The sequence below is a fragment of the Aquarana catesbeiana genome, linkage group LG10 (genome assembly GCF_042186555.1).
Source record: "Aquarana catesbeiana isolate 2022-GZ linkage group LG10, ASM4218655v1, whole genome shotgun sequence".
Taxonomy (NCBI): Eukaryota; Metazoa; Chordata; class Amphibia; order Anura; family Ranidae; genus Aquarana; species Aquarana catesbeiana.
The window spans coordinates 23286281-23312432 of NC_133333.1; the positions used below are offsets into that span (position 1 = coordinate 23286281).

At 41.7% G+C, this 26152-nt stretch overlaps 1 protein-coding gene across 2 annotated transcripts in view; it reads right to left on the bottom strand.

Annotated features, from left to right (window-relative positions):
• Positions 1-26152, bottom strand: part of LOC141110452 (B-cell receptor CD22-like) — a 112026-nt gene that overhangs the window by 4425 nt on the left and 81449 nt on the right. For both annotated transcript variants that reach the window (XM_073601800.1, XM_073601802.1), the window contains 4 exons: positions 11140-11263; positions 10057-10120; positions 8109-8203; positions 6043-6097 (listed from right to left, as the gene is read on the bottom strand). In XM_073601800.1, coding sequence (XP_073457901.1) covers positions 6043-6097; positions 8109-8203; positions 10057-10120; positions 11140-11263 — 338 coding nt within the window. The remainder of the gene's footprint in view (positions 1-6042; positions 6098-8108; positions 8204-10056; positions 10121-11139; positions 11264-26152) is intronic.

A 26152-nucleotide genomic window follows, 5' to 3' on the forward strand; every position in this document is an offset into this window, starting at 1 on the left:
TACTGGTTGTTGGCTGCCTGCTTTAGGTCACCCTTGTTTGGAGTACAAATCTTCTCCAACATAAACACTCCAATGGAACCTACTAAAGGCCCCAGTGCTGCTTGGTGTATCCCTGGCCAGTGGTGTAAACAGGGCCCTAGTTAGGCCTACTTACCCTTATAAATGTTGTTTTCCCAGGGCTTTAGCCTTAAAAAAAGCTTATGTATTGTTGCCACTAAGTTACAGGTTGGGAGAAGTTATCACCGGCACAGGACAGAGGAACCCAATACAATCCAGTGGCACCTCCGGGGGTGACACTTCACTACCATCTGTTATTAGTTAAAGTGATTGTAAAGGTTTAAAAAATTGTTTTCAAAATAATAAACATGTTATACTTACCTGTCCTGTACAATTCTCCTCTTCTGGGGTCCCTCACCAGCGCTTCTGACTCCTCCTGCCTCCTGAGCACCCCCTCAAGCAAGTCTCTTGCTGAGAGTGCACACGTGCGGGCTCCATCCCGTACCACACTGTATACGTCTATTGACACACACAGTGCGACTCAGCCCCCCCCCGCATGCCGAGCCAATGGCTCCTGCTGCTACCGAGCCTTGTATAAGAAGAGGGGAGAGAAAAGCAGCGCTGCTGCAATTGGGCACAGCGCTGGATCGAGATCAGGCCCAGGTAAGTATTTTAAGGGGGGTCTGGGAGGGGAGCTGACAAGTCAAAGTATGCCCGGCCACTCCTCCACCTCCCCGCCCCCCCCCCCCCGCTGTCTTCTGGGACACACACACGGGTCCCAAAAGAAGGTGGTACCATCCACAAAGCAATTACTGTGAGCATGCGCAGTAAGAAACTGGCTGTGAAGCCTGCTCTGAAGGCTTCACTGCTGGTTTCCCTTACTTACGATGCCGGAGCCTGCACCCATAGCCGATTAAAGAATCAGCTCAGGTGTCGACATCGCTGGATCCCTGGACAGGTAAGTGTCCTTATATTAAAAGTCAGCAACTACAGTATATGTAGCTGCTGACTTTAAATTTTTTTGGGGGGGGACTGGAGATCCTCCTTAAGAAATGTTATTGATGTGACAAATAATTTTTCATACTTGCACTTCTGTATTTTTGTTGTTGTATTAACTGGTTCCTGACCGGCTCACGCAGATATACTGCGTTAGAATGGCTCCCCTGGGCGAAATCCCGTACGGGTACGTCTTTCACTTTTCCACCACCAGAGGGTGCGCGCGTGCCCACTGCGTGGCGGGGGAACCGATGCGTGTAGCTGGCAGGCATGATCATCGCCGGTCACGCGCGATCGCATGCACGAGCGCCAGCACAGGGATTTGTGTGTAAACACACAAATCCCTGTGCTGTCAGGGAAGAGGAGCCATATCGTTTGTTCCTACTAAGTAGGAAAAACGATATGTCTCCTCTCCTAGTCAATCCCATCCCCTCCACGGTTGGAACACACTGAGGGAACACACATTGATCGCCCTCTAATGTTAACCCCTTCTCTGCCAGTGACATTTACACAGTAATCTGTGCATTTTTATAGCACTGATCACTGTATAAATGCCAATGGTTCCAAAAAAGTGTCAAAAGTCTCCGATCTGTCCGTCGCAATGTCGCAGTACTGCTAAAAATCTCAGATCACCGCCATTACTAGTAAAAAATATAATAAAAATAATGCCATAAATCTTTCCCATAGTTTGTAGACACTATAACTTTTGCGCAACCCAATCAATATACGCTTATTGTGATTTTTTTTTTACTAAAAATATGTAGAAGAATATATATTGGCCTAAACTGATGAAGAAATTTGTTTTTTTTTTTTGTTAAAAATTTGGGGGATATTTATTATAGCAAAAAGTAAAAAATATTGTTTGTTTTTTTTTCTTTAAATTGTCGCTCTTTTTTTGTTTATAGCGCAAAAAATAAAAACCGCAGAGGTGATCAAATACCACCAAAAGAAAGCTCTATTTATGGGAAAAAAAGGACGCAAATTTTGTTTGGGTACAGCGTCGTACGACCGCGCAATTGTCAGTTAAATCGACGCAGTGCCAAATTGTAAAAAGTGCTCTGGTCAGGAAGAGCGTAAAATCTTCCGGGGCTGAAGTGGTTAAATATAGTGGTGTGTAAAAAACTATACGAGAACCCCCTAACGGGGCTTTAAAGCAGCCAGAAAAATGCAATATTCATGGTTGAAAAAATTCAATTTTATTAATACAAAAAGTATCTAAATAGCATATTATAAAAATCACTGAGGATAAGTACTGACTAGTCGAGTCATGACATGATCTGAGTATGGCGTACCATTATAATAGACAAAGCATACAATTAAACCAAGCACTAGGCACAATGCATTAGATGGCGGCCAAAATTATCTTTGAAGTAAATTCTTAAAAACAGTAGCAACACATATTGCCTGTGATACCATACATGTATGTGGGGTAACAGAAGTTGTATACGTTAAATCTGACGCGTTTCGACCCTTCCCGGGTCCTCTTCAGAGGATAGTTGCCCCCTATGAAAAAGGTCAACATGTGTCAGACATAGCATCAAGACCAATAGTACCAGACTTATGTACCTGCACCATCATATTAGAGTTGTCTAAATCGTATAGTTACCTATTGTAGAAATTATGACGTTTTCACATGTAGTTTAGGTATTGTGAGTTGTTATGTTTTTAGGTGGTGCAGTTTCTCTTTAGCTCCCCCGTCTCCCCCACGACGGGAGACGGGGGAGCTAAAGAGAAACTGCACCACCTAAAAACATAACAACTCACAATACCTAAACTACATGTGAAAACGTCATAATTTCTACAATAGGTAACTATACGATTTAGACAACTCTAATATGATGGTGCAGGTACATAAGTCTGGTACTATTGGTCTTGATGCTATGTCTGACACATGTTGACCTTTTTCATAGGGGCAACTATCCTCTGAAGAGGACCCGGGAAGGGTCGAAACGCGCCAGGATTTACGTATACAACTTCTGTTACCCCACATACATGTATGGTATCACAGGCAATATGTGTTGCTACTGTTTTTAAGAATTTACTTCAAAGATAATTTTGGCCGCCATCTAATGCATTGTGCCTAGTGCTTGGTTTAATTGTATGCTTTGTCTATTATAATGGTACGCCATACTCAGATCATGTCATGACTCGACTAGTCAGTACTTATCCTCAGTGATTTTTATAATATGCTATTTAGATACTTTTTGTATTAATAAAATTGAATTTTTTCAACCATGAATATTGCATTTTTCTGGCTGCTTTAAAGCCCCGTTAGGGGGTTCTCGTATAGTTTTTTGCAATTTTGGGGTGTGCGGCCTACTTGTCTACACTCATTTTAGTGCCCTTGTTATTTGTTTCTATAGTGGTGTGTAAATTAGTCGCTAGAGGGAGCAAACACTCAATTTATAAGCATGACTTTTCCAGTATTGCACACTCTTTCCAAGACAGCAGTTGTGAAATCCTGCTTGCTGGTCATTTGAGATGAAGTGGTACATACTTTTTGAAAGGTGTATAGGCTAGTGTAACCATAGTTTACATTTGCAATCCGGGGGGGTCAAAATTTGTCTCCATATTCCACCACATCAAGATTTCATAAACAGAATCCCTGAAGAAGGGTGACTACTACTGGTAATGAAAGACGGTCATTTGCACCCAACTACCACATCCATTTTTTTGGTAATCCTTTTCTATTTCACCATAAATTGATTTTTTTATTATTTCCTTTTATGAAAATTTAAGTTTATAGTCTTTCTTAATCAATCTAATATTGTACACAAAAACTAAAAACAGAGATTTTATTTTTTTGCGCATTGGTATTTTGCTTTTTTTTTAAGCTGTGGCAGAGGACACATTCTGGCCTCAGGGCCACAAGTTGGTCAGCTATGGTATGAACCATGCAAAAAGTTTTGTTCTTCATCAGTTTCATATAAAATAGTCTGGTTGAAAAAAGACACAAGTCCATGCAGTTCCTCCAGTAGAAAGAAAAATAAAAATATTATACAATCCTATAAATACAATCCCATATATACAAACCTATATCCACAGTTGATTCAGAGGAAGGCAAAACCCCCAGTAAAGCAGGATCGAATTTTCTCCAGCAGGGGAAAAAAATTCCTTTCTGATCCCCCAGGAGGCAATCGGATGTTCCCTGGATCAATTTTAGTATCCATTTATATTATACAGTGGAACCTCGGTTTGCGAGTAATGTGGTTAACGAGCGTTTAACAAACCGAGCACTGTATTTCTAAAATTCCTAACTCGGTTTGCGAGTGTTGTCTCACAAAACGAGCAGGATTGCGCAGCACCGCTTTTGGCCTGAGGTGGGGGGCGCCGGAGCCGAGCAGAGCCGAAAGTCGCCGATGGGCGCCATTCGGAAATGCACGGAAAGGCCCGAGGACAGTTCGGCTGACCTCGGCAAACCTCGGAAAGGCTCGTGAACGGAGTCTTTCTGAGGTTTGCCGAGGTCGGCCGAAGTGTCCCTCGGGCCTTTTCGGCCGTTTCCGAGGCTCTCCGGAGCCCGCCACCTCTGGCCGCATGCGGTATTGCATCCCATTGAAGTCAATGCGGAACTAATTATTTTCGTTTCCATTAACTTCAATGGGAAAACTCGCTTTGATATGCGAGTACATTGGATTATGAGCATAGTCCTGGAACGGATTATGCTTGTAATCTGAGGTTCCACTGTATGTATCTAGGAAAGAATCCAGGCCTTTCTTAAAGCAATCTACTGAGATTGCCAGAACCACCTCTGGAGGGAGTCTATTCCACATTTTCATAGCTCTAATGCCCTGTACACACGGTCGGATTTTCAGACGGAAAATGTGTGATAGGACCTTGTTGTCGGAAATTCCGACCGTGTGTGGGCTCCATCACACATTTTCCATCGGATTTTCCGACACACAAAGTTTGAGAGCAGGATATAAAATTTTCCGACAACAAAATCTGTTGTCGGAAATTCCGATCGTGTGTACACAAATCCGACGGACAAAGTGCCACGCATGCTCAGAATAAATAAAGAGATGAAAGCTATTGGCCACTGCCCCGTTTATAGTCCCGACGTACGTGTTTTACGTCACCGCGTTTAGAACAATCAGATTTTCCGACAACTTTATGTGACCGTGTGTATGCAAGACAAGTTTGAGCCAACATCCGTCGGAAAAAATCCATGGATTTTGTTGTCGGAATGTCCGAACAAAGTCCGACCGTGTGTACGGGGCATTACTGGGAAGAAACCTTTCTGTATTTGGAGATGAAATCTCTTTTTCTCCAGACGTAAAGAGTGCCCCCTTGTCCTCAGTGATGACCTTAAAGTGAATAACTCAACACCAAGTTCACTATATGGCCCCCTTATATATTTGTACATGTTGATCATATCCCTCCTTAATCTCCTCTTCTCAAGAGAGAATAAATTCAGTTCCTCTAATCTTTCCTCATAGCTGAGCTCCTCCATGCCTCTTATCAGTTTGGTTGCCCTTCTCTGCACTTTCTCCAGTTCCCCGATATCCTTTTTGAGGACTGGTGCCCAAAACTGAACTGCATATTTCAGATGAGGTCTTACTAATGATTTGTACAGGGGAAACATGATATCTCTCTCTCTGGAGTCCATCTCTTAATACAAGAAAGGACTTTGCTCGCTTTGGAAACCGCAGCTTGGCATTGCTTGTTATTATTGAGCTTATGATCTACCAAAACCCCCAGATCCTTCTCCATTATGGATTCCCCCAGTTGTACTCCCCCTAGTATGTATGATGCATGCATATTCTTAGCTCCCAAGTGCACAACTTTACATTTATCAACATTATTAAGCCTCATTTGCCACTTAGTCACCCAATTAGACGGTGCATTAAGATTGGCTTGTAAGTTGGAGACACCCTGTAAGGACGTTATTCCACTCCATAGCTTGGTGTCGTCTGCAAACACTGAAATTGTACTTTTAATCCCAGACCCAATATCATTTATAAAGATATTAAAAAGTAAGGGTCCCAACACTGAACCTTGGGGTACACCACTAGTAACCTTACAAGCTCACCTCAGAACACAAAGCCTTACCTCTGCATTAGTATAGATTGCATGGCTTTGTTCCCCTGACACACGAGAAGAATACCTGAAATCAGAACAAGATATTACAGAGAGATAACAGTGACCAGTTAGGGAATTAATATTATCATATGGGGAATAGATCAACAAGAGCATCTGAGTTTTTTTTTTTTTTCATTTCCATTTAAAATATAACTAAGACCCCTTTCACACTGGAGGCGTTTTTCAGGCGCCACAGCGTTAAAAATAGCGCCTCAGCTGCAAACCCAGTGTGAAAGCCAGAGTGCTTCCACACTGGGGTGCTGCGCTGGCAGGGCATCACAAAAAGTCCTGCTCAGCTGCTTCTTTCCAGTGGTGGAAGAGCGGTGAATACACCGCTCCTCCACTGCTTCTCCACCGCTCCTCCCCATTTAAGACAATGGGGCAGCGCCGCCATACCACCGGCAAAGCGCCGCTGCAGCAGTGTTTTGCAGGCAGATTCAACCCCTTTTCGGCAGCTAGCGGGGAGGTTAAAACTGCCCCCCGCTAGCGGCTGAATAGCACTGCTAAAACGACGGTAAAGTGGCACTAAAAATAGCGCCGCTTTACCGCCGACGCCCGGAGTGGCACAGTGTGAAAGGGGTCTTAAGGCAAACAGTTTTTATTGCTATCTGCCACAGCTCCCCCCCCCCTCACAATATTAAGGAGATTCCTCCCTCTCTGTCTTGTTTACCATTATCATTGAAAGTGAAAGTAAAAGATAATCCCACGTTTTGGGTTGTCCCAGGTGGGAAATCTTCCAATGGGGACACTAGTTCTGGTGACTCGGGGGTTCCCAAGGAAATTCCCTTAATTTGCAGGAATTTCCTCTCACTTTCTTTTCGGCATGGGACAGAAAATGAAGGGAAATCTACGCAATGGGACACAGATTGGTGGAAAAAAATCTGACAGGGGTTATAACCCTCCCTTGCTCTATCCAAAATGGGAAAAAAAAAGGTTTGCTTATAGTTCTACTTTAAGGTCTACTTTAAAGCCCACCTCCAGTGAAAAAAAAATGGTTTGTCTTGTATGTAGCAGAGAAGGGGGTTAGAATCTCTTCTCAGGTTTCTATTTCTGTGTGTGCCTCTATTGTCTCCTTAAAAATACTGCAGTTACAGAAAAATACCAGTTGATCCTGCCAGAAACCCAGTGAGCTCCTAACTTCCTGCACTCAGCTGACAACTCAGTACCACTACTTTACTAAAAAGTCTCAAGCAGTGTTGTCAGCCCTGCCCAGTTCTCTTACATGACTCCTTCCTCTCTCTCTTCGTCTCTATATCATAAGGAGAAAGGTGTTCTGTAGTTCAGCAAAGGAAAACTTTTCCAAGGCTGATAACACTGCTTGAAGCTTCAGTGCAGCAGAGGCAGCATTGTCCGCTCATTTAGGAGCTTACTATATTTTTGGCAGGCGGTATACCGGACCTTCAGAGCGCATGCACCAGTGACGTAACCGGCTGCATCCAGGGTGAATATTCCTTAAACAGTGCATGTTTAGGAGATATTCATTTTACCTACAGGTAAGCTTTATTATAGGCCTACTTGTAGGTAAAAATGACCACGAGGGGTTTACTACCGCTTAAACAGGTGATTTTTCTGTTGCTGCAACATTTTCTACAAGACAAAACATGGAGAAGTGTTCATTTATTGAAAATATATTCTGATTGATGTTTTTTATATTATTTTGTCCAGACATACAGTACGCCTTAAGGAGTTGAGAAAAATGTGCACTGCAGGGATTTTAACAAACAACCTTTTGTTGATCTGAAAAAAATAGCTGTTTGTTTCTCTATGTCCTGTGGTGACTGATTTCGAAAAGGAGGGCCTGGTTCATTAGAATCACTTTGTGCACTCTAAAGCCTCGAACACACGATCGGATTTTCCGACAACAAAACCATGGATTTTTTTTCCAAAATGAGCCATGGTTACATATTGCCCACTTGCTCAAATGTGTTTTATTTTTGCATTTTTTTATATATATATATTGCAGTAGGCTGGGTTCCTGGTTGGGCTTCCTAAGAATCTCCAATACAATGAAAAGTATTCTAAGAGAAGAAACTCACGGTGATCGCTGGGACTTTGGATGGACCTTTGGATTAACTTGGATGTTTCCATACTGGTGTTCTTGCACTAATGTTTCATCTTGGTCTCTTATATTCTGAATGAATTAAAAATGTAATAAAATAAACAAAGTTTTGGATAATGTGCACACAAATTGTCATGTTAATTTTTAGAACACTCATTATTATACACACTGAGAGGTTGATTTACTAAAACTGAAGCACTCAGAATCTGGCGCAGCTGTGCATGGTAGCCAATCAGCTTCTAACGTCAGCTTGTTCAATTAAGCCTTGACCATAAAACCTGGAAACTGATTCTGTGTGCTCCAGTTTTAGTATATCTCCCCTATATGACCAAAGATTGATGTTGGCATCCCACCAAATGGGATAAGGAGCCCAAGTGTTTCAAATGAAGGGTACTAATAAAGCTACAACATACAAAGACATTTTACACAGTTGTTCTCTTCCATCCTTGTGGTAACACATTGGGGAAGGCTTTTTTTTCTTCCAGCATGTCTGTGCCCCTGTGTACAAAGACAGCTCCATAAAGACATGGTTTGATGACTTTGGTGTTAAGGTACTTGGGTGTCCTGCACAGATCCCCGACCTCACCCTACTGAACACCATGGCGAGCCAGGTCTTCTCATCCAACATCGGTACCTAACCTCAAAAAGGCTTTTTTGGTACAAATTCCCCCAGACACGCTTCAGGAGAGTGGATGATGTTGTAGGAGGAGGAGGAAGATATCTCCATATTAAAGTCTATGATTTTGAAATAGGATGTCCAACAAGCATGTCTAAGTGATAAGCAGGTGTTTTCAAACATCCAGCCATATAGAGTATCAATCCCAATGCCAATGGTGCCTATACAGATTATCTACAGGAGAAGTCTTGTCTCTTTTGCCCTCTCACCATAGGCTGATTTGCTATCCTTTTTTCTTTGTTTTCTTCCATTACCTCAACAAATCAAAGGAAGCGCATCTTGGTTTTAAATAGACACACGTTGAAAAAAAATTGCAAATTAAACCAGTTTGTGACTGTAGAAGCAGGAAGAGATAGCCCAGTCTGACTGGTTAGTAGGTAAAAAGCAGTCTCAGCTCGATTCTGTCAAGCCATTCCTCCCCCAACATGTTTCACCTTAACCTCAGGACTTAATCATGGATGGTAAACCCATTGGTCTTCTAAAAATGTTGTGCATTACCCACCATTGCATTCTTTCTTCATTTATATTTTAAGGTGTATGTATAGCCAAATTATTTTTGTATTGGGGTAGAGAATTCTTTAACCCCTGTTAGGGTATATTTTTTCCTGTCTGTGTCCTGCTGGGTAAATTTCCCTTCAGTTCCTATCTGGGAGACACAGATAGTGTCCAAAAAAGGGGAGTTCCCATCTTATTCAGTTAGCACAGGAACAGGTGTTCCCATTGAAAGATTTCCCCTCACTTCTTGATCTCCTGACATTTCTAAAATGTAGGATTCCCATCACGTTCTGTCTTGGTGACAGTGGACACCAGGACAAACAGAGAGGGTGACTTTACCTAGCCGGGGCACAGACAACAAAAAAAAATCTTGGTAGAAAAAGCATCTCCAACTACTTAGCTTACCAAGCCAATTATTGATCACTGTTCCTCTTCTGGGTTGACTGATGCCCAACGTAATTCAACCCAGTTCCTGTCAGCCCAGGGCATAAAGGCTCTGTCCCTGTCCTGAACTGAAAGGAGGAATGATGCAGGGGGATCCATGTCATTACATGGAATTGCTCTCTGAAGCATCTAGGATCTGCCTACCGTTGGAAGGAAGAAGAGGGCAAGGATTGCCTGTGACATCATTGGACCCAAGGAATGATCCACTGGAGAATGGGGATACCTGGCAAAGCCCAGATCTGGGCTTCCACTCCAATAAAAACAATGTTTCAAGACACCTAATTAAGACAATCAATAATTAAATACTCACCAGAAAATGAGAAGGAATTTCGGCATGGGTTGGAGATAACTGAGCAGTTGACTTTCTTTTTCGTCTACCGAAAGGAGGAAACCGATACAAACAGTAAGATTCAATACAATTCATAATGAGAAATAAATAAATTAGGTTATTAAATCATAGACATGAGGTTGGCCAAGTCAGCTTGCACTTCTCTTGTTTTATAAACTTGCATTGTTCTTAGACACCAAAGCTCACTCTCTTGACTTGACTTTTCATCTGTGGATGGATGTAAGATTCACAACTGTTCTGCTGAGGAACTATTTTGATTACTCACCCCTCTGCCAGAGAGCCCAGCCAAGAGGGTGACACCACTCTCGCTGTCTGGGTTAAGGAATAGAGGGGTGTCATCGCCCCAACTTTAGCCTGATAACTGAAAAATGAAGAAGCAGCAACATACTGTCAGCATGTTTCCTCTCAGCACATGTGAATGCAGCAGAGTCTGATTGGTTCCAAGTACTGCCCCTCCCTTTCCCAGTCTGAGGCTGCAGTGCAGATATTAAGGCGGATTCAGGTATTTATGCTTACTGAACATAAAATACATTTCATTATTTGTAAAGAAATTCAAAGGAATATTAAATTGTGTTTTATATCTTCCTCCAGCTTTAATGTGTTTATGTTCCAGAGACAAAGGACAATACAACTTTCCAAAGCATAAAAGTTTTTAGGCTTCATTTACAGTAGAAAATGGTGTTTGAGACGCATTTTTATTGTGAGCACACTGCAACGTTTTGGGGTTATGATGGGCTGGAGAAAACTGTGCCTTCATTCAATGCAAAAGCTGAGGACCATAAAGAAGGAGTAAGTCAGCCATAGGAATGAGATGAAACTCCTTCCATCCAGTTGTTTTCAGTTATCTCAGGTCATTTAGCCCTGATGGACTAATGAGCCCCAGAATGTGTCAAATACTCCTATGACTCTCATTTTGGAAATTTAAGATCAGCTGGGACCTATTGATCTTGGTTGGCACTCTCAATTCATTGACTGTCATTATAACTAAAACTAGCTAGGACCAAAAACTGGCTATTGTTTCCTTGGGTGAGATTTCTGCCTTACCTTGTATAAAAGAAGATAACCATCACAAGGAAGAGCAGAAGGATGACTCCAGTCAAAACCCCCAGGATCAGAAGTAAATTAGAACTGTCTTCATTACTACCCGAGTTTTCATTGACTGTGCTGTCTGGGTTGAAACAAAATTTTAGAGCTTTAGTAAATACAACAAACGCTCATACAAGTCCTGAGCAATGTCACATAGAAAATAGGACAACCAAGAAGCCAACAAATTAGAGTAGACATCTGGGGGGTTATTCAGAAATTGGTGTGACCTCCATTACGAGTTCAAGGTAAAGGAACCTACAGTTGTGAAGTAGTATTAGTAGCATGTGTAGAAAAGAAGGGGGGCCTGAAAGGGGAAAAAAAAATATCCCGTCTCTCTGCAACAGTACTATAAATGAATCAGCAGTTGCAGCGACTGGTCCATTCATTATGTGCCCATTCATAAGTACTGATCTCTCTCCTTCCTCTGTTGTAAGGGGAAATGGAGGGATCAACACTGTAAATAGTACCATTTAATTGCTGTGATGACCAATCACCCAGTACCCAGTTCCTTGAATCAATTAATTGGGCCCAGTGAGGGAAGTTTACTAAGACTGGAGCTGTTTTGCAGGGCAACCAATCAGCTTCTACCTTTCATTTATCAAAGCTTAACTGAACAAGCTGAGGCTAGAAGCCAATAGGTTACTTTGCATGTCTGCTCCAAATTTTGTCTCCAGTCTAAGTAACATCCCCCCAGTGTCTCTGTGTACCCAGCCATTTAATGATGACTGGGTGCTCGGTAATCACTGAGTGGATCGGCCGCCTGATGGCTATTTATCCAGTACTATTCATAATCATGGTAAATAAAGGGCCACCGATCTCCCATTGAAAAACAAACATTGGTACGTAAATGGTAATGACACCCAACATCATTCAACCTGAAAGGCTGGGGAGGACATACTGTGAGTGCAGGATATCATGGGCCTGCCCCCTGAGGAAGTCTGACATTGGCACACTGCTCTCAGTGTAATCATGCAGAGAGCAAGGTTGGCATTAGAAGTCACTGCCACTCTTTATATTATAGAGGACCACCAACTGCCAGAAAAAAAGGCCAAGAAACCCCACGTGCATCATATGACCAGGCTAAATACATCTGGAAATATAAGAATGGAAAAAATAAATCAGAAAATCCTGTTGCTGGTGGCAACTTCCTGGCAACATAATTACTATGTAGAGCAGACTAGACGCATATCTCCTGTACTTTTAGATATAGCTTCCTCCTTGGCCAGATGAGCAAGTTTGTCACTGGCAAGTGACATTCTGTAGCAATTCTGTCAGCAGAGGAGAGACAAAGTGAAATATAGAAGTATTCACATACAATTGAGAAAAAAAAAGGGGAAATAGGCTATATAGAAGATACCTCATCCCCAGATAATATAACCAAGAAAAAACAGAACATATGGGACTTTACTGGTACCAGAAAGCAACGGTCAACCTCTTGGAACATAGAGAAAAGTTCTACTTTTGTTGCTCCATTAAATGGCATGTACCATCCAATTAGAGTACCTTTTTCATGGTTTTATGATTGTTTTTTAATCATTGTTTGTAATAAATATTTACCTGTTTATACAATAATGTCTAACTGTTCCTCTCCGATTCCAGTAAAGTCCAATGTAATCTGTTTTTTTCTTACGTATTCATGTACAGTATGTGCTGCTAGACATGTGCGCCGTCAATAAATTTGTTTCGTTCCGTACTAGAATGAATTCGTATTTCGTAATTCGTGTCCGAAATTTAATTTGGATTCGTACGAAATATGAATTTTCGTTAGGTTCGTTAACTTTTCGTAACAATTACGAATGTTCGTTATGATGAATTTTTCATTATGACGGGTTCCCACCATCCCTGTGCTGAATTCCTGGGTCTGTACACCCGCTGTGCCCATTATGAGGGGTTCCCACCATCCCTGTGCTGAGTTCCCAGGTCTGTAAACCTGCTGTGCCCATTATGAGGGGTTTCCACACATCCCTGTACAGAGTTCCCGGGTCTGTAAACCCGCTGTGCCCATTATGAGAGGTTCCCACCATCCCTGTGCTGTGTTCATTATGAGGGGCTCCCACCATCCCTGTGCTGTGCTGACTTCCTGGGTTTTTAACTTTTAGGTTCGTTAACTTTTTGTAACAATTACAAATGTTCGTTATGACGAATTTATCATTATGAGGGGCTCCCACCATAGCTGTGCTGTGCTGACTTCCTGGGGTTCCTAACTTCATCATAACGGATAATCGTAATTAACGAACATTCTTATTTTGTCTGATTCTGTTGTAATGGAATTTGGATCCGAAGTTCGTAAACAAAATTTCGTATTTCGTACAAAATTCATATGCATAAAAATTCGTATTTCGGATCCTCACGAATGTACAAATTTCCAATTCGTACGAAACTAATCGCACATGTCTAATGTGCTCTGCATAGTGATCTTGTCATTGACTAGTAGGCAAGGCCCCTAACCCTAGGGCTCAAAACGTAGGTGATTTTTAGTACAGGATTACTAGTGTGCCTCAGGGAGAATTTTTTTTTTTTTCTTTTTTGCAGGAAGGGACAAAAGGACATGGCTGGAAAAAACGAAAAGGATTTCCTTAAAAGTGTAAACAAAAATGTATTTTATTTCTGACCTTTAAATTCCAGCTCTGCAGAGGTGGAGTTTCCAGCTGTGTTGTGAGCAATGCAGGAGTACATCCCTGATTTATCCTCATTGTTGTCTAATACCAGGATCTGTGCAGTTTTATTTAACAGGATATTTCCATCCTTCATCCAGGTGTAATGAGTCACACTGGGGTTGCTTCTCATAGAATTGCACTTTAGCTCAGTGGCTCCCTCTGTTGGGTGAAGCACAACGACTTGAACTCCAGTAGCAGCATCTACAAAACACATAAAATGTGTTGTAAAATAAAATATTACAATCTATAGGTTTGTCTCGATTACTGTTGAGTTATGATATACATACATCGCACAGGCATCTCTATTGGTGGTGATTCTCCTCTCCCACGAATATTTATTGCAACACAAGAATAAGGTTCAGTGTCTTTGCTGATATTCTGTACTCTTAAATTCTGCTCTTTAGAGTTTAACTTAATTTTGTTATTCCCACGATACCATTCATATCTGTGTGGAGGAGGGTTAGATCTGCTGGAACATGTTAAAATCACATCACTACCCTCCAAAAGCTCTTCATTTTTGGAGAAGCTGACCATCACATCTTTTGGTGCATCTGGTGAAGAAGAGAATATTTTTTGCTTAAAGGGCAATTGCACTTGAAACTGTTATTTCTGTTTTTTTTTTCTCGCTGACGAGCTGCATGACATGTTGACTTCCTATATCTCTCAGAGCCCTAAATTGTTATGAGGGAAGCATGAAGCATTGCTGGTCTCCTCCTGAAAATGCTAGTTGCCTGGCTGTGTCTCACTTAACCACTTGCTTACTGGGCACTTAAACCCCCCTCCTGTCCAGACCAATTTTTAGCTTTCAGCACTTTCACAATTTGAATGACAATTGCGCGGTCATACAACACTGTACCCTAATTAATTTTTTATCATTTTTTCCCCACAAATAGAGCTTTCGTTTGGTGGTATTTGATCACTTCTGCGGTTTTTATTTTTTGTTAAAAAAAATTAAAAATACCGAATTAAAAAAAAAATATATATTTTTTTTATATTTTGTTATAAAATTTTGCAAACAGGTAATTTTTCTCCTTCATTGATGTACGCTGATGAGGCTGCACTAATGGGCACCGATAGGCTGCACTGATGGGCACCTATGGGCTGCACTGATGGGCACTGATAGGGCGGCACTGATGGGCACTGGTGTGCACTGAGAGGTGACATTGATAGGTGGCACTGATGAGTGGCACTGAAGGGCATTGATAGGTGGCGTTGGTGGGCACTGAGAAGTGGCACTAATAGGTGGCACTGATAGGTGGCAGTGATGGGCACTGATAGGTGGCAGTGATGGGCTCTGATGGGTGGCAATGATGGGCACTGATTGGCACTGGTAGGTTACACTGAAAGGCAGCACTGCTAGGTGGTACTGATGAGGCACTGATTGGCACCACTGGTGGGCATTGATAGATGGCACTTGTGGGCATTAATAGGTGGCACTCATGGGCATTGATAGGTGGCACTGGTGGGCACTGGCAGGTGGCACTGGCAGGCACAGAGGAGGCAGAGAAGGAGGCAGATGTGCCTCCTATCGATGTCCCTTGGGCGTGAGCCGGTGATCGGCTTTTTCAAGGTATATCGGCTATCAGCGTGAGGAGAAAAAAAAACGATTACCGAGCTTTTGTTTACACACATGATCAGCTGTCATTGGTTGACAGCTAATCACGTGGTAAGGGGCCCCTTACTCGGATCAGTGATCACTCGAGTCTCGGTGACTCGTCGATCACAGCACGCGCCGCACACAACCTGCAGGGGGGGGGCACGCGGGGAGCGCGCAAAGGGGGAGGACATCCCACGATGGCCTCCCGGAAATTCAGAATTCAGGTCCGCACTGTAGCCGTCATTCCGCTATAGCGCAGACGTCAAGTGGTTAAAGTGGATGTAAACCCTCACATATACCACAGCCTCAGATGATACACAGAGGTGGAAAATGAAAAGGGGGGAGCACTCAGATTGCCACGTCGGTAAACATAGGAGAGAGGGGGTACTAAAATAGTAACCAAGAAAGTCGGACTTTGTGGGCATGGAAACATTGTCACTCCATTGTTTCCATGCCCACAAAGTCCGACTTTCTTGGTTACTATTTAGTACCCCCTCTTTCCGATACACAGAGGTGAAACAATTCTCCCTACATAAGGTTTACATGTATATCTGCTGTCTTCAACTTTCTAGACTGTTTATAAAGTACACATCGTGTTAGAATTTTCTCTTCCAGTTCCACCTGTGGGTGTGGATTCTTGGCGTACACTGTGCGACAGCTGATTGGAGGAAAGGCACACACCCCCTATCCACATAGGAAGAGGAAGGAAGAAATGTGCAGAGCTGTGCTGTGAATAGACCAGCTCTCTGCTAATCTATTTCTATGCACCCTCCCCGACACAAATTTCAGCCTGGTTTTATCTCGGTTGTCGGAGAGCTTGTCAGAAGTTATAGAACCGAGCAGCAGAAAGACACGAGACTCGGGGCTTTGGAGAGAGATAAGTAAACACTACAGATAGATGTGCCCAGGTCACATTTCATGAATGGGGTTTACATCCACTTTAAGTACTTCTGAATCACAGACCCAGAACAAGCATGATTTAAATCAGTTTCAGAAAAGTGTCAGAACTCATTGTTTTTGTGCTTGTTCCGGGTTAGCTACTCAGATGGCATTGAAGCCAAAGCGTTCATTTGACAGGAACTAGGAGTTCATCATTGGCAACCTGCATGATCCTTTCATGACAGTGTCCCTTTAAATAATGAAATATTCACAGTTTACTGGTGTACCCAACTATTGCTGTCATTTAAAAGCCAAACAATGGCTCCTCTAAAAGTAAAAATACATTAAAAAACAAATGATGACACCATTTACTGAGGAGGAAATGTCATTACCGAAGTCTTTGAAACAATGGAATAAGAAGTCAGGGAGTCACTATTGCTGACCCAAAGATGAGATATCATTTTTGCTTTTCTTTAGATTCTTAAAAAAAGTTACCTTATTTTTTAGAGCTGAGAACTTGGCTCCAGGTGGTTCTTAATGAAGGAGATTTGGAGACAAAAAATATAAAGGGACTTTACACAATATATAACCTTTAATCTTAATCTGACCCTTAATTTAACCCTTAGGTCACCTATTACTGCAGAGTTATGATATACGTACATTGCACAGGTATCGGTGTCAGTGGTGATTCTCCTCTCCCAACAGTATTTATTGCAACACAAGAAAAGGGTTCCGTGTCTCTGTTGACATTCTGTACTATGAGTCTCTGAACTTCAGGTCTTAAATTAATTTTGTTATTCCCACGGTACCATTCATATCTATGTGGAGGAGGGTTAGATCTGCTGGAACATGTTAAAGTCACATCACCACCCTCCAAAAATTCTTCGTTTTTGGGTAAGCTGACCGTCACATCTTTTGGTGCATCTGGTGAAGAAAAGAATATTTTTTGCTTAAAAGACAATTCCACTGTAGACTTTTATTTTTTCCTGCTTGTTGGTGAGATGCATGACATGCTGACTTCCTAAATCTCTCAGGACTTTCAGTAGTAAAATATCCTCTACACAATTTCCAGGTGTACCCTACTACTTCTGTTGTTAGAAGCCCGAATGATTGTTCCTCTACAACTAAAACTACACCAAAAGTGCTGAGAGGACATTAAAATCACAGTTTAGTAAGGAGCAAATTTTATTACTACAGTTATTAAAACAATGAAATAAGAAGTCGGGAGTCACCACTGTCGACTCAAAGTTGAGATATCCCTTTTACTTTTCTTTAGTTCCTTAACAAAGTTACCTTGTTTTTCAGAGCTGAGAACACCAGGTGGATCACAGTGCAGGTATTTTGCAGCCAAAAACAAGTGTAAGGCTCTGCTTCCACTACTGCGAGTTGTTGTGCGACTTGACACATGTCAAGTCGCATCACAAGTCAAAACCCATGTATTTCAATGGTCCCCGTTCTAATTGGTGCGACGCAAGTCGCAGCGACTCCATAAAAGGTTTTTGCACTACTTTGTTCCTACTTCGGTGCGACTTATCACGTGGCTTTCACCAGTCACATGACATCGCAACACAAATCGCATAGCAAAGTCGCAGTGTAAATCACACGACTTTGAGGATGCAATAGTGGAAACATAGCCTAAAAATAAAAGAACCTCACACACCCTTTGACCTCTTTAGCTCCTTAACCACTTCAATACCGGGCATTTTCATCCCCTTCCTGCCCAGGCCAATTTTCAGTTTTCAGCGCTGTAACACTTTGAATGACAATTGCGCCGTCATGCAACACTGTACCCAAATGTTTTTTAATCATTTTTTCCCCACAAATAGAGCTTTCTTTTGGCGGTATTTGATCACCTCTGCGGTTTTTATTCCTTGCGCTATAAACAAAAGAAGAGGGACAAGTTTGAAAAAAACACAATATTTTTTACTTTTTGCTATAATAAATATCCTAATTTTTTCATCAATTTAGGCCAATATGTATTCTTCTACATATTTTTGGTAAAAAAAATCTCAATAAGCGTATATTGATTGGTTTGCGCAAAAGTTATAGCATCTACAAAATAGGGGATAGAGTAATGGCATTTTTATAATTTTTTTTTTTTTACTAGTAATGGTGGCGATCTGCGATTTTTATTGTGACTGCTACATTGCGGCAGACAGATCGTACACTTTTGACAGCGATCAGAGCTATAAAAATGCACTGATTACTGTATAAATGTCACTGGCAGGGAAGGGGTTAACACTAGGGGGCGATCAAGGGGTTAACTGTGTTTCCTAGGGAGTGATTCTAACTGTAGGGGGAGGGGACTCACAAGGGGTGGAGACCGATCGGTGTTCTTCTGTACTGGGAACACACCATCGGTCTCCTCTCACCTGACGGGACGTAGATCTGTGTGTTTACACACAAAGATCCACAGTCCTGCTCTGTTATCGGGCAATCCTGGGTGCCCGGTGCACATCGCGGCCGCCGGGCACGCGTATCGGCCCCAGAGTGACGCGGCGGCGCACACGCGCCCCCTAGATGGCTGGAAAGCCGAGGACATCATATGACGCCCACCCAGGATGGGAGATCCCTCCTGCGGATGTCATTTGACGATATCCGGGATGGGAAAGTATATAAGAACCCTCACATTGTAAAACATTACATTCACGATTCTAAGGCTTAGTTTTTTTCCTCATTAAAATAGCAAACATGTTATACTTACCCGCACAGAGCACCCCCAATTCTCCTCTTCTCGGGTCCACCGTCGATGCTCCAGGCTCCTTCCTCTTGCCGGGTGCCCCCATAGCAAGCAGCTTGTTATGGGAGCTCACGAGCTGCTGCTCTGTGTGTCCATTCACACATGAAACGTGTCTTGGCCCTGCCCCCACTCTCTCCTCATTGGCTCACTGGCTGTGATTGACACCAGTGTCAGCCAATGAGGGGAAAGAGACCAGGGAGAGCCATTGCTCTTGTGCACATTGCTAGATGGAGATGGGGCTCGGGTAAGTGTTGGGGGGCTGCTGCACGCAGAAGGTTGTTTACCATCATGCATTTTATGTATGAAGGTAAAAATACCTCGAGCCTTTGTAACCACCTAAAAACAGAAATGAAAGGCAAAACATTTGTGTATACATGTAAAAAACATTCTAAATACCTTTTTTCCCCCTTTTTTATAAGTGATCACATACCCTCTGTTCTCGGATGCATAAGGAGCTCAGAGAGCTGGGGGAGGAGAAACAGCAGCACACTGGTCTTGTTTTTGCAGCCAAAACAAACCTAAATTTAAAATATCTTCATACTCCCTTCAACCTCTGACCATAACTGAACCATTAGGCCACCCCTCAGACAAAAACTTTCTTTCACAAAACCTAAACTTGTAGCTCTATCCTAAATTAGCCCCTAATACTTATCCTTTTAACCTAATATTGAACCCTTAGACTAGCCTTGAAATATAACCCTTAAACTGACCTTAATACCTTTACTTTAACCTGACATCAAGATTTAACCTTTAATTTGGCCCTAATAATAGACTAATGACCCTAATGAATGATCTCTAAAACTTAACTAGTGAAGTTTTTCCATTGCTCTCAATTGATTATCACCTCATCAGACCAGCTGCACCGGAGCTCATCTTTACTCTGAACTATCAACACATACAAAGAAAATTGTCCGGCAACACTCCATAAAGTTCCCAAATTCACACATTTTGTAATTTTTTGCAAGAAGGCCAGTCTGGCACCCTCTTAAAATTGATGTCCTAACTTGATCCTTACACGACCTTAGCCACCTCCAAAACGTATCCTTTAATCCAAGGGTCTCCAAACTTTTCAAAGGGCTAGTTTAGTGTCCTTCAGATATTAGGGGGACCGGAATGTGGCCAGTGGGGGAAGAAAACGTCCCGCGCCCAGCATCAGTGAGAATAAACATGGCCACATTGGTATTAGTGGGAGGAATAGTACACCATCATTGGTATCAGTGGAAGGAGTAGTGCCCTTCTTTGGTGTTGGTGAGAAGAATAGTGCAACATCATTGGGAGGAATAGGGCCAGATAAAGGCAAGCAAAGGGCTGAATTTTGTTTGGGGACCCCTGCTTTAACCGCTTGCCGACCGTATATAGGACATATGCCTAAGATGGCCTCTCTGCGCAGAATCATGTACAGGTACGTGATTCTGCACTTTTGGGTTTGGGGCACACACGCCGCCGCTGACCCACCCCCACTGTGATTGGATACAGCGGGAGCCAATCAGCAGGTCCGGTGGACCCTATGTCTGCCAGGTCCCGCCGATCATTACAGACAGAGGCAGATCGCCGTTCTGTTAGTGGGGAAAATAGAGAACTTGTGTTTCTGCTAAGCAGCAACATGGATCTCTTTCTTCCCACAGTTAAAACACATCCCCCACACAGTTAGTAAGCAATCCCTAGGGACACATTTAACCCTTTAATCACCCCTGACGTTAACCCCTTTCCTGCCAGTGTCATTAGTACAGTGACAGTGCATACTGTTTAGCACTGATCACTGCTCCCCACAAAAGATACAAAAGTGTCATTTAGTGTCTGATTTGTCCTCTGCAATGTCGCGGTCACGCTATAAGTAACTGATCTCCACCATTGCTAGTAAAAAAATAAAAATTAACAAAAATTTCATTAAAAAATCCCATAGTTTGTAGAAGATATAACTTTTTGAGCAAACCAGTCAATATATGGTTATTGGGATTTGTTTACCAAAAACATGTAGTAGAATACATTTTTGGCCTAAATTAATTTTTTTAAGTTTTTTTATTGGATATTTTTTATAGCAGAAAGTAAAAAAAAAATTTTTTTGTTTATAGTGCAAAAAATAAAAACCGCAGAGGTGATCAAATACTACCAAAAAAAGCTCTATTTGTGGGAAAAAAGGTCATAATTTTACTTTTGGGTACAGCGTTGCACGACTGCGCAATTGTCAGTTAAAACAACGCAGTGCCGTATCGCAGGGGGGGTAAACCTTCCGGAGGGCAAGTGGTCAATCCAACCCTAAAGTGTAACTATTAACAACCCTAATGATCCCGTGTCCAGACTATGCACAATAAACTATATAGAGGGCTGCCTGTCCTCTAATATACACACACAGTATGTGTTTCTAAGCTGGTATTAGAAACGGACTGAACCTGAATTTAGAGTCTTTATTGTCACCTTTGAGGATCTTAGAGAATGAATGGATTTATATCACCCTCAGCTACAGAGGTCAGGGGTGGCTTCTTTTAAAGCTCCTTTACTGCTTGTTAAGAATATGTAAATATTTTATCGTCCATAGGCTGGGCACACGTGTACTTTAATTCTTAACCTTTACCTCAAGCAAATCAAGTCTCTTAACTCAATCTTAAAACATAATTTTTAATCTGATCCTAACATTAACCTTTGTTCTTAAATTTGACTCCCCTATTTTTTTTTCTCTTGTCAAATTTGTTTATTGAATTTTAACAACTAGTATACATAAATACATATGGTGGCAGCAGAAGGAAAGATCACATATATGGTAATAGTATTTGTTGTAGTTCCAACATAAACGAAAAGTAGTTTAACTAAACCAATTTTAGCATGGATCTAACTACTCAAAAGATTACGTCATACATTGTATAAGAAACGATAAAACCAACTTAGCCCAGGTTAATATAAGAAGACCTCAGATAAAAAAAAAAAAAAAAAGGTCTTAAAGGGGTTGTAAAGGTTGTAAAAAATAACATATTATACTTACCTCCACTGTGCAGCTCGTTTTGCACAGAGTGGCCCTGATCCTGGTCTTCTGGGGTCCCTTGGCGGCTCTCTCGGCTCCTCCCCGCATCAGCTGACCTACCTTCTGGGAAGCGCTCTCCCAAGGGGGTTAGCTTGCGGGCGCGCTCCCGTGATACAGTGATACAGTCGGCAGCTATAGCCGCCGACTGTATCACTCGGCCCCGCCCCCCAGCGGCCACGTCATTGATTTGATTGACAGCAGCGGGAGCCAATGGCTGTGCTGCTATCAATCATCCAATGAATGAGCCGAGAAGCCCGGTTGAGAAGCCAGCGCTTTCATGACGCGTGACTTTCGAGGGCTCAGGTATGTAAACGGGGGGGGGGGGCTGGGGGGCCGCTAATTGTCAGATGTTTTTTCACCCTAATGCATAGAATGCATTGAGGTGAAAAAACATGTACCTTTACAACTCCTTTAATTATTATATTATTAATTATAATTATAAGTATAGTTTTTAAATTAAAAAAAAAAAAAAGAAATAATTTATTATAGAATCTAAAATCTTATACTACATATAGGAACTATGTACAATTGGTATAATGATAACCAAGGAAATAAAAGTTCTGCTACCAGAACTATATAAAGAGTAAATTGAAAGAGGAGAGAATAGGGGGAAAAAGTAGAAGAAAGAAGATAAAAGAAAAAGTAATCTTAGGTAGGAGAAAAAATAGATAGGGAAGAAAGAAATGAGAGGTAGTCGGGGTCCCCGGGGTAGTACTTGGTAATAAACACATACCATGAATGCAGAGAATGGAAGTATAAAGCGAGATGACCAAGGTCTTAGTAGGGAAGCATCAAAATTGGAAGGCAAAAAGTGAGTCACCCGGGGATTCCATATATACTTAATGTTGGATATTTTATCTTGAGTTATAGCCTCTGTTTTGGCATGGATCATTGCTTGATTGACTCTATTTTTAGTTTCAGCAATTATTAAGGACGGGGATTTCCAAGCTTTGGCTATTGTTTGTTTTGCGGCTGTAGTGACTCCCCTTATTTTATCCAAATTAGAACCTAACCCTGAATCCAAAACACTAAGTGCTATATTTATAAAGAAGAGAATCTAAAATTCACTAAACTTTCTCTGCTGTCAAATCTTCTAGGTACATATTTGTTGTAAATGACAGCGATTACTTGACCAGTGCCCCTAAGTAACCCTTTAAAATCTGCTTTGGTGTTTTCCTTGCTGAATGTATGGGGCTCAAAGGCATGGGGTTCAATAACTGGGAAATTTCTGCTAAATTGTAATTGCCTGTAATACATACATCTGATTATTAGTGGTTCTGCCATTTGTGACATTTTCCCATTATGATAAGTTGCTGTGCACTGAATTTCTGTTTTGCCATCTTCATGTGAAGGAATATATCTAATTGTAATTATTTCTCTCCAGTTTCCTCCAGATAGATCTACAGATCGTCTCTCAGTTTGGCCAGCTTTGTTCAACCTTAGAGTAGGTGGATTGGAGCCACATGTGTGCACTACAGAGCATGAAACATTTTTAGGACGTCCTTCAACCATTTCACCATTTCCAATAAGTCCTGGTCTGTTTGGAGTATCTGAAAAATGTTAAAGGTTAAGTTCATTAAGTGAGGTTAAAGCTTTCAGTTCAGATTCTTCAAAGTAAAAGAAAGTAACCTGCAAAAAAGTTGGAACTTCAGACTTTCCCACTTAAGCCTCGTACACATGATCGGATGGTTGGCCAACAGAGCGTCAGACTTTTGTCAGAAGGGCATGTGACGGGAACTTGTCTTGCATACTAATGGCACAAAATTGTCGGCCAACAAACACGAATGTAGTGACGTACTACGTGGAATTTCAGCTCTTGAGCGCCACCCTTCGGGCACCTCCTGCTAATGTCGTGTTTGGTGAGCATTGATTCCGAGCATGCGTGTTTGTACTTTGGACTTTGGTGTGACGGACTTGTGTACACACGATACGAAAATCTGACAACAGACCATTGTCCTCGGAAAATTTTCTGGCCTGCCATCCAACATTTGTTGGCTAAAGTTGTACAACAATTGTCTGAAGGAGGGTAGTAATGGTCGGATTTTAGGCAAACGGTCTTTTATCACACAATTCCCTACCGAAAATCCGATCGTGTGTACGAGGCTTTACTTACAGATTCCAAGCATGCCCTCCAACATTTGTTGGCCGAAAGTTGGACAAAAATTGTCTGAAGGAGCGTACTAATGGTCGGATTTTAGGCAAACAGTCTGTCATCACACAATTCCCTGCCGAAAATCTGATTGTGTGTACGAGGCTTTACTTACAGAGTCCTGGTTATACTGCCCCTCCAAGTCTTTTTTCGGCCCTCCATAATATAATCTTAATTGCTTTTGCTTATGTTAGGTTCAATTCACAAAGCTAACACACCAAGATGAGTATCCTTATTTTCAAAAAGGTATAAGTTATTTTTAGTTGAAGTAAGAAAATTATAGTCACATGGCTGAAAACCACAGACTAGCGTTAGAGATTTATGAACTAAATCTATTACAAATTTTTATGTTTCCTTGCTTGACAGCACTCCCCATGTAACACATAATCACTGGGAAATGTCTAGGGATAGAACAACTGTGCAAGCGTTTTATATGGAGGATTCATTAAAGTACAATAACTACTTGAAGACCGTGCTTTTTCTGGCACTTTTTGTTTACATGTAACAATCAGGGTTTTTTTGCTTAGAACCCCCAAACATTATATATTTTTAAAGCAGAGGACCTAGAGAATAAAATGGTGGGTTTTGCAATTTTCTATGTTACACAGTATTTGCGCAGCGTTTTTGAATACGCAATTTTTCGGGGAAAAAAAACACTTTTTTATATTTTAATGCAAAAAAACACAATACATGACCCAATTTTTTTGTGAAATTTAAAAAGATGATGTTACGCTGATACCAAACATATCACTCTTTAAAATTTTGCAAGCCCATGCTGGAGTGACAAAGGACGTAAATTTTACTACCCACAGACAATGCTTTAAAATTTACAGAGGAGTTCTAGTACTAGAATTAGTGCCCATGATCTGACGTTCATGGTGATACTTCCCTTGTGTGACATGATCCCTATTTGTGTGTGTGCAGGACCGATGCATGCATTCACCTTTGCACGCAAAACCCAGGGGGGGGCACTTTTATTTTTTTTCTTTATATTAATTAATTAATTTAATTTGCATTTTTACATTTTATTTTTATTAAAATGTGTCAACTGTTGCTTTAAAAATTTTTTTATCACTTTTATTGCTGTCACATGTAAATGTAAACATCCTTGTGACAGCAATAGGCATGTGATAGGTACTCTTTATGGACTTGATCGCTCTGCACCAAGATCAGTGTTTTTGAACACTTCTGATTTATTGAAAATGGCTCCGCTGACATCCAAGGAAACCGGAAGTGATTTCAGGTCATCGCTTTGGGGTTACCATAGCAGAGACCCAATTGAAGCCGATCCCAGCTTTTTTCGGGTGTCTGACTAGCAGCGGATGCACGAGCTGGTAGCTTGGGTCTCCCAGTGTAATGGGAGAGCCTGGGCAAGAAGGAAGGGGGCGAGAGTGCAGGGGACGTCCCCTCCTTCTGCTTGCAATAGCAATCTAGCAGCTAGTTAGCTGCTCTGATTGCTATTACAAGAGAGCCAACTGCGGGCTCTAAAAACAGTACTGGGGTGATGCCTAATTCCAGTACACCTGTATTAATTACTGTTTGTGCCCCCATTCTAGAGTTTTGACCACTTCAGTGGCTACAGAAACTGCAATAAAGTTCTAACAAAGGTTCCAACACATCTAACAATAGAAATGAAAGAATGTGCTCAAATCCAAAGAGCTTACATATATAAAAATCAATATAACATATGGCAACCTACAATACCATACGCTAAACTGTGCTGCCATAGGCAGCCTGCCCACTGCCACCATAAGGAAATGTTTACCTGTGACACGAAGCCCTAGAGTCATTTCATCTTGTTGTTTCCAGGCATTAGTGTCCTTATCTTCTGCTATTCCTGGAAAATAGGATTTCTCACCATCATCTCTTCTCACAGGGTCTATCCTCAGTGAACAGCTATTTTTCCCAGGTACTAGCGAGGTTCTGTCTCTGT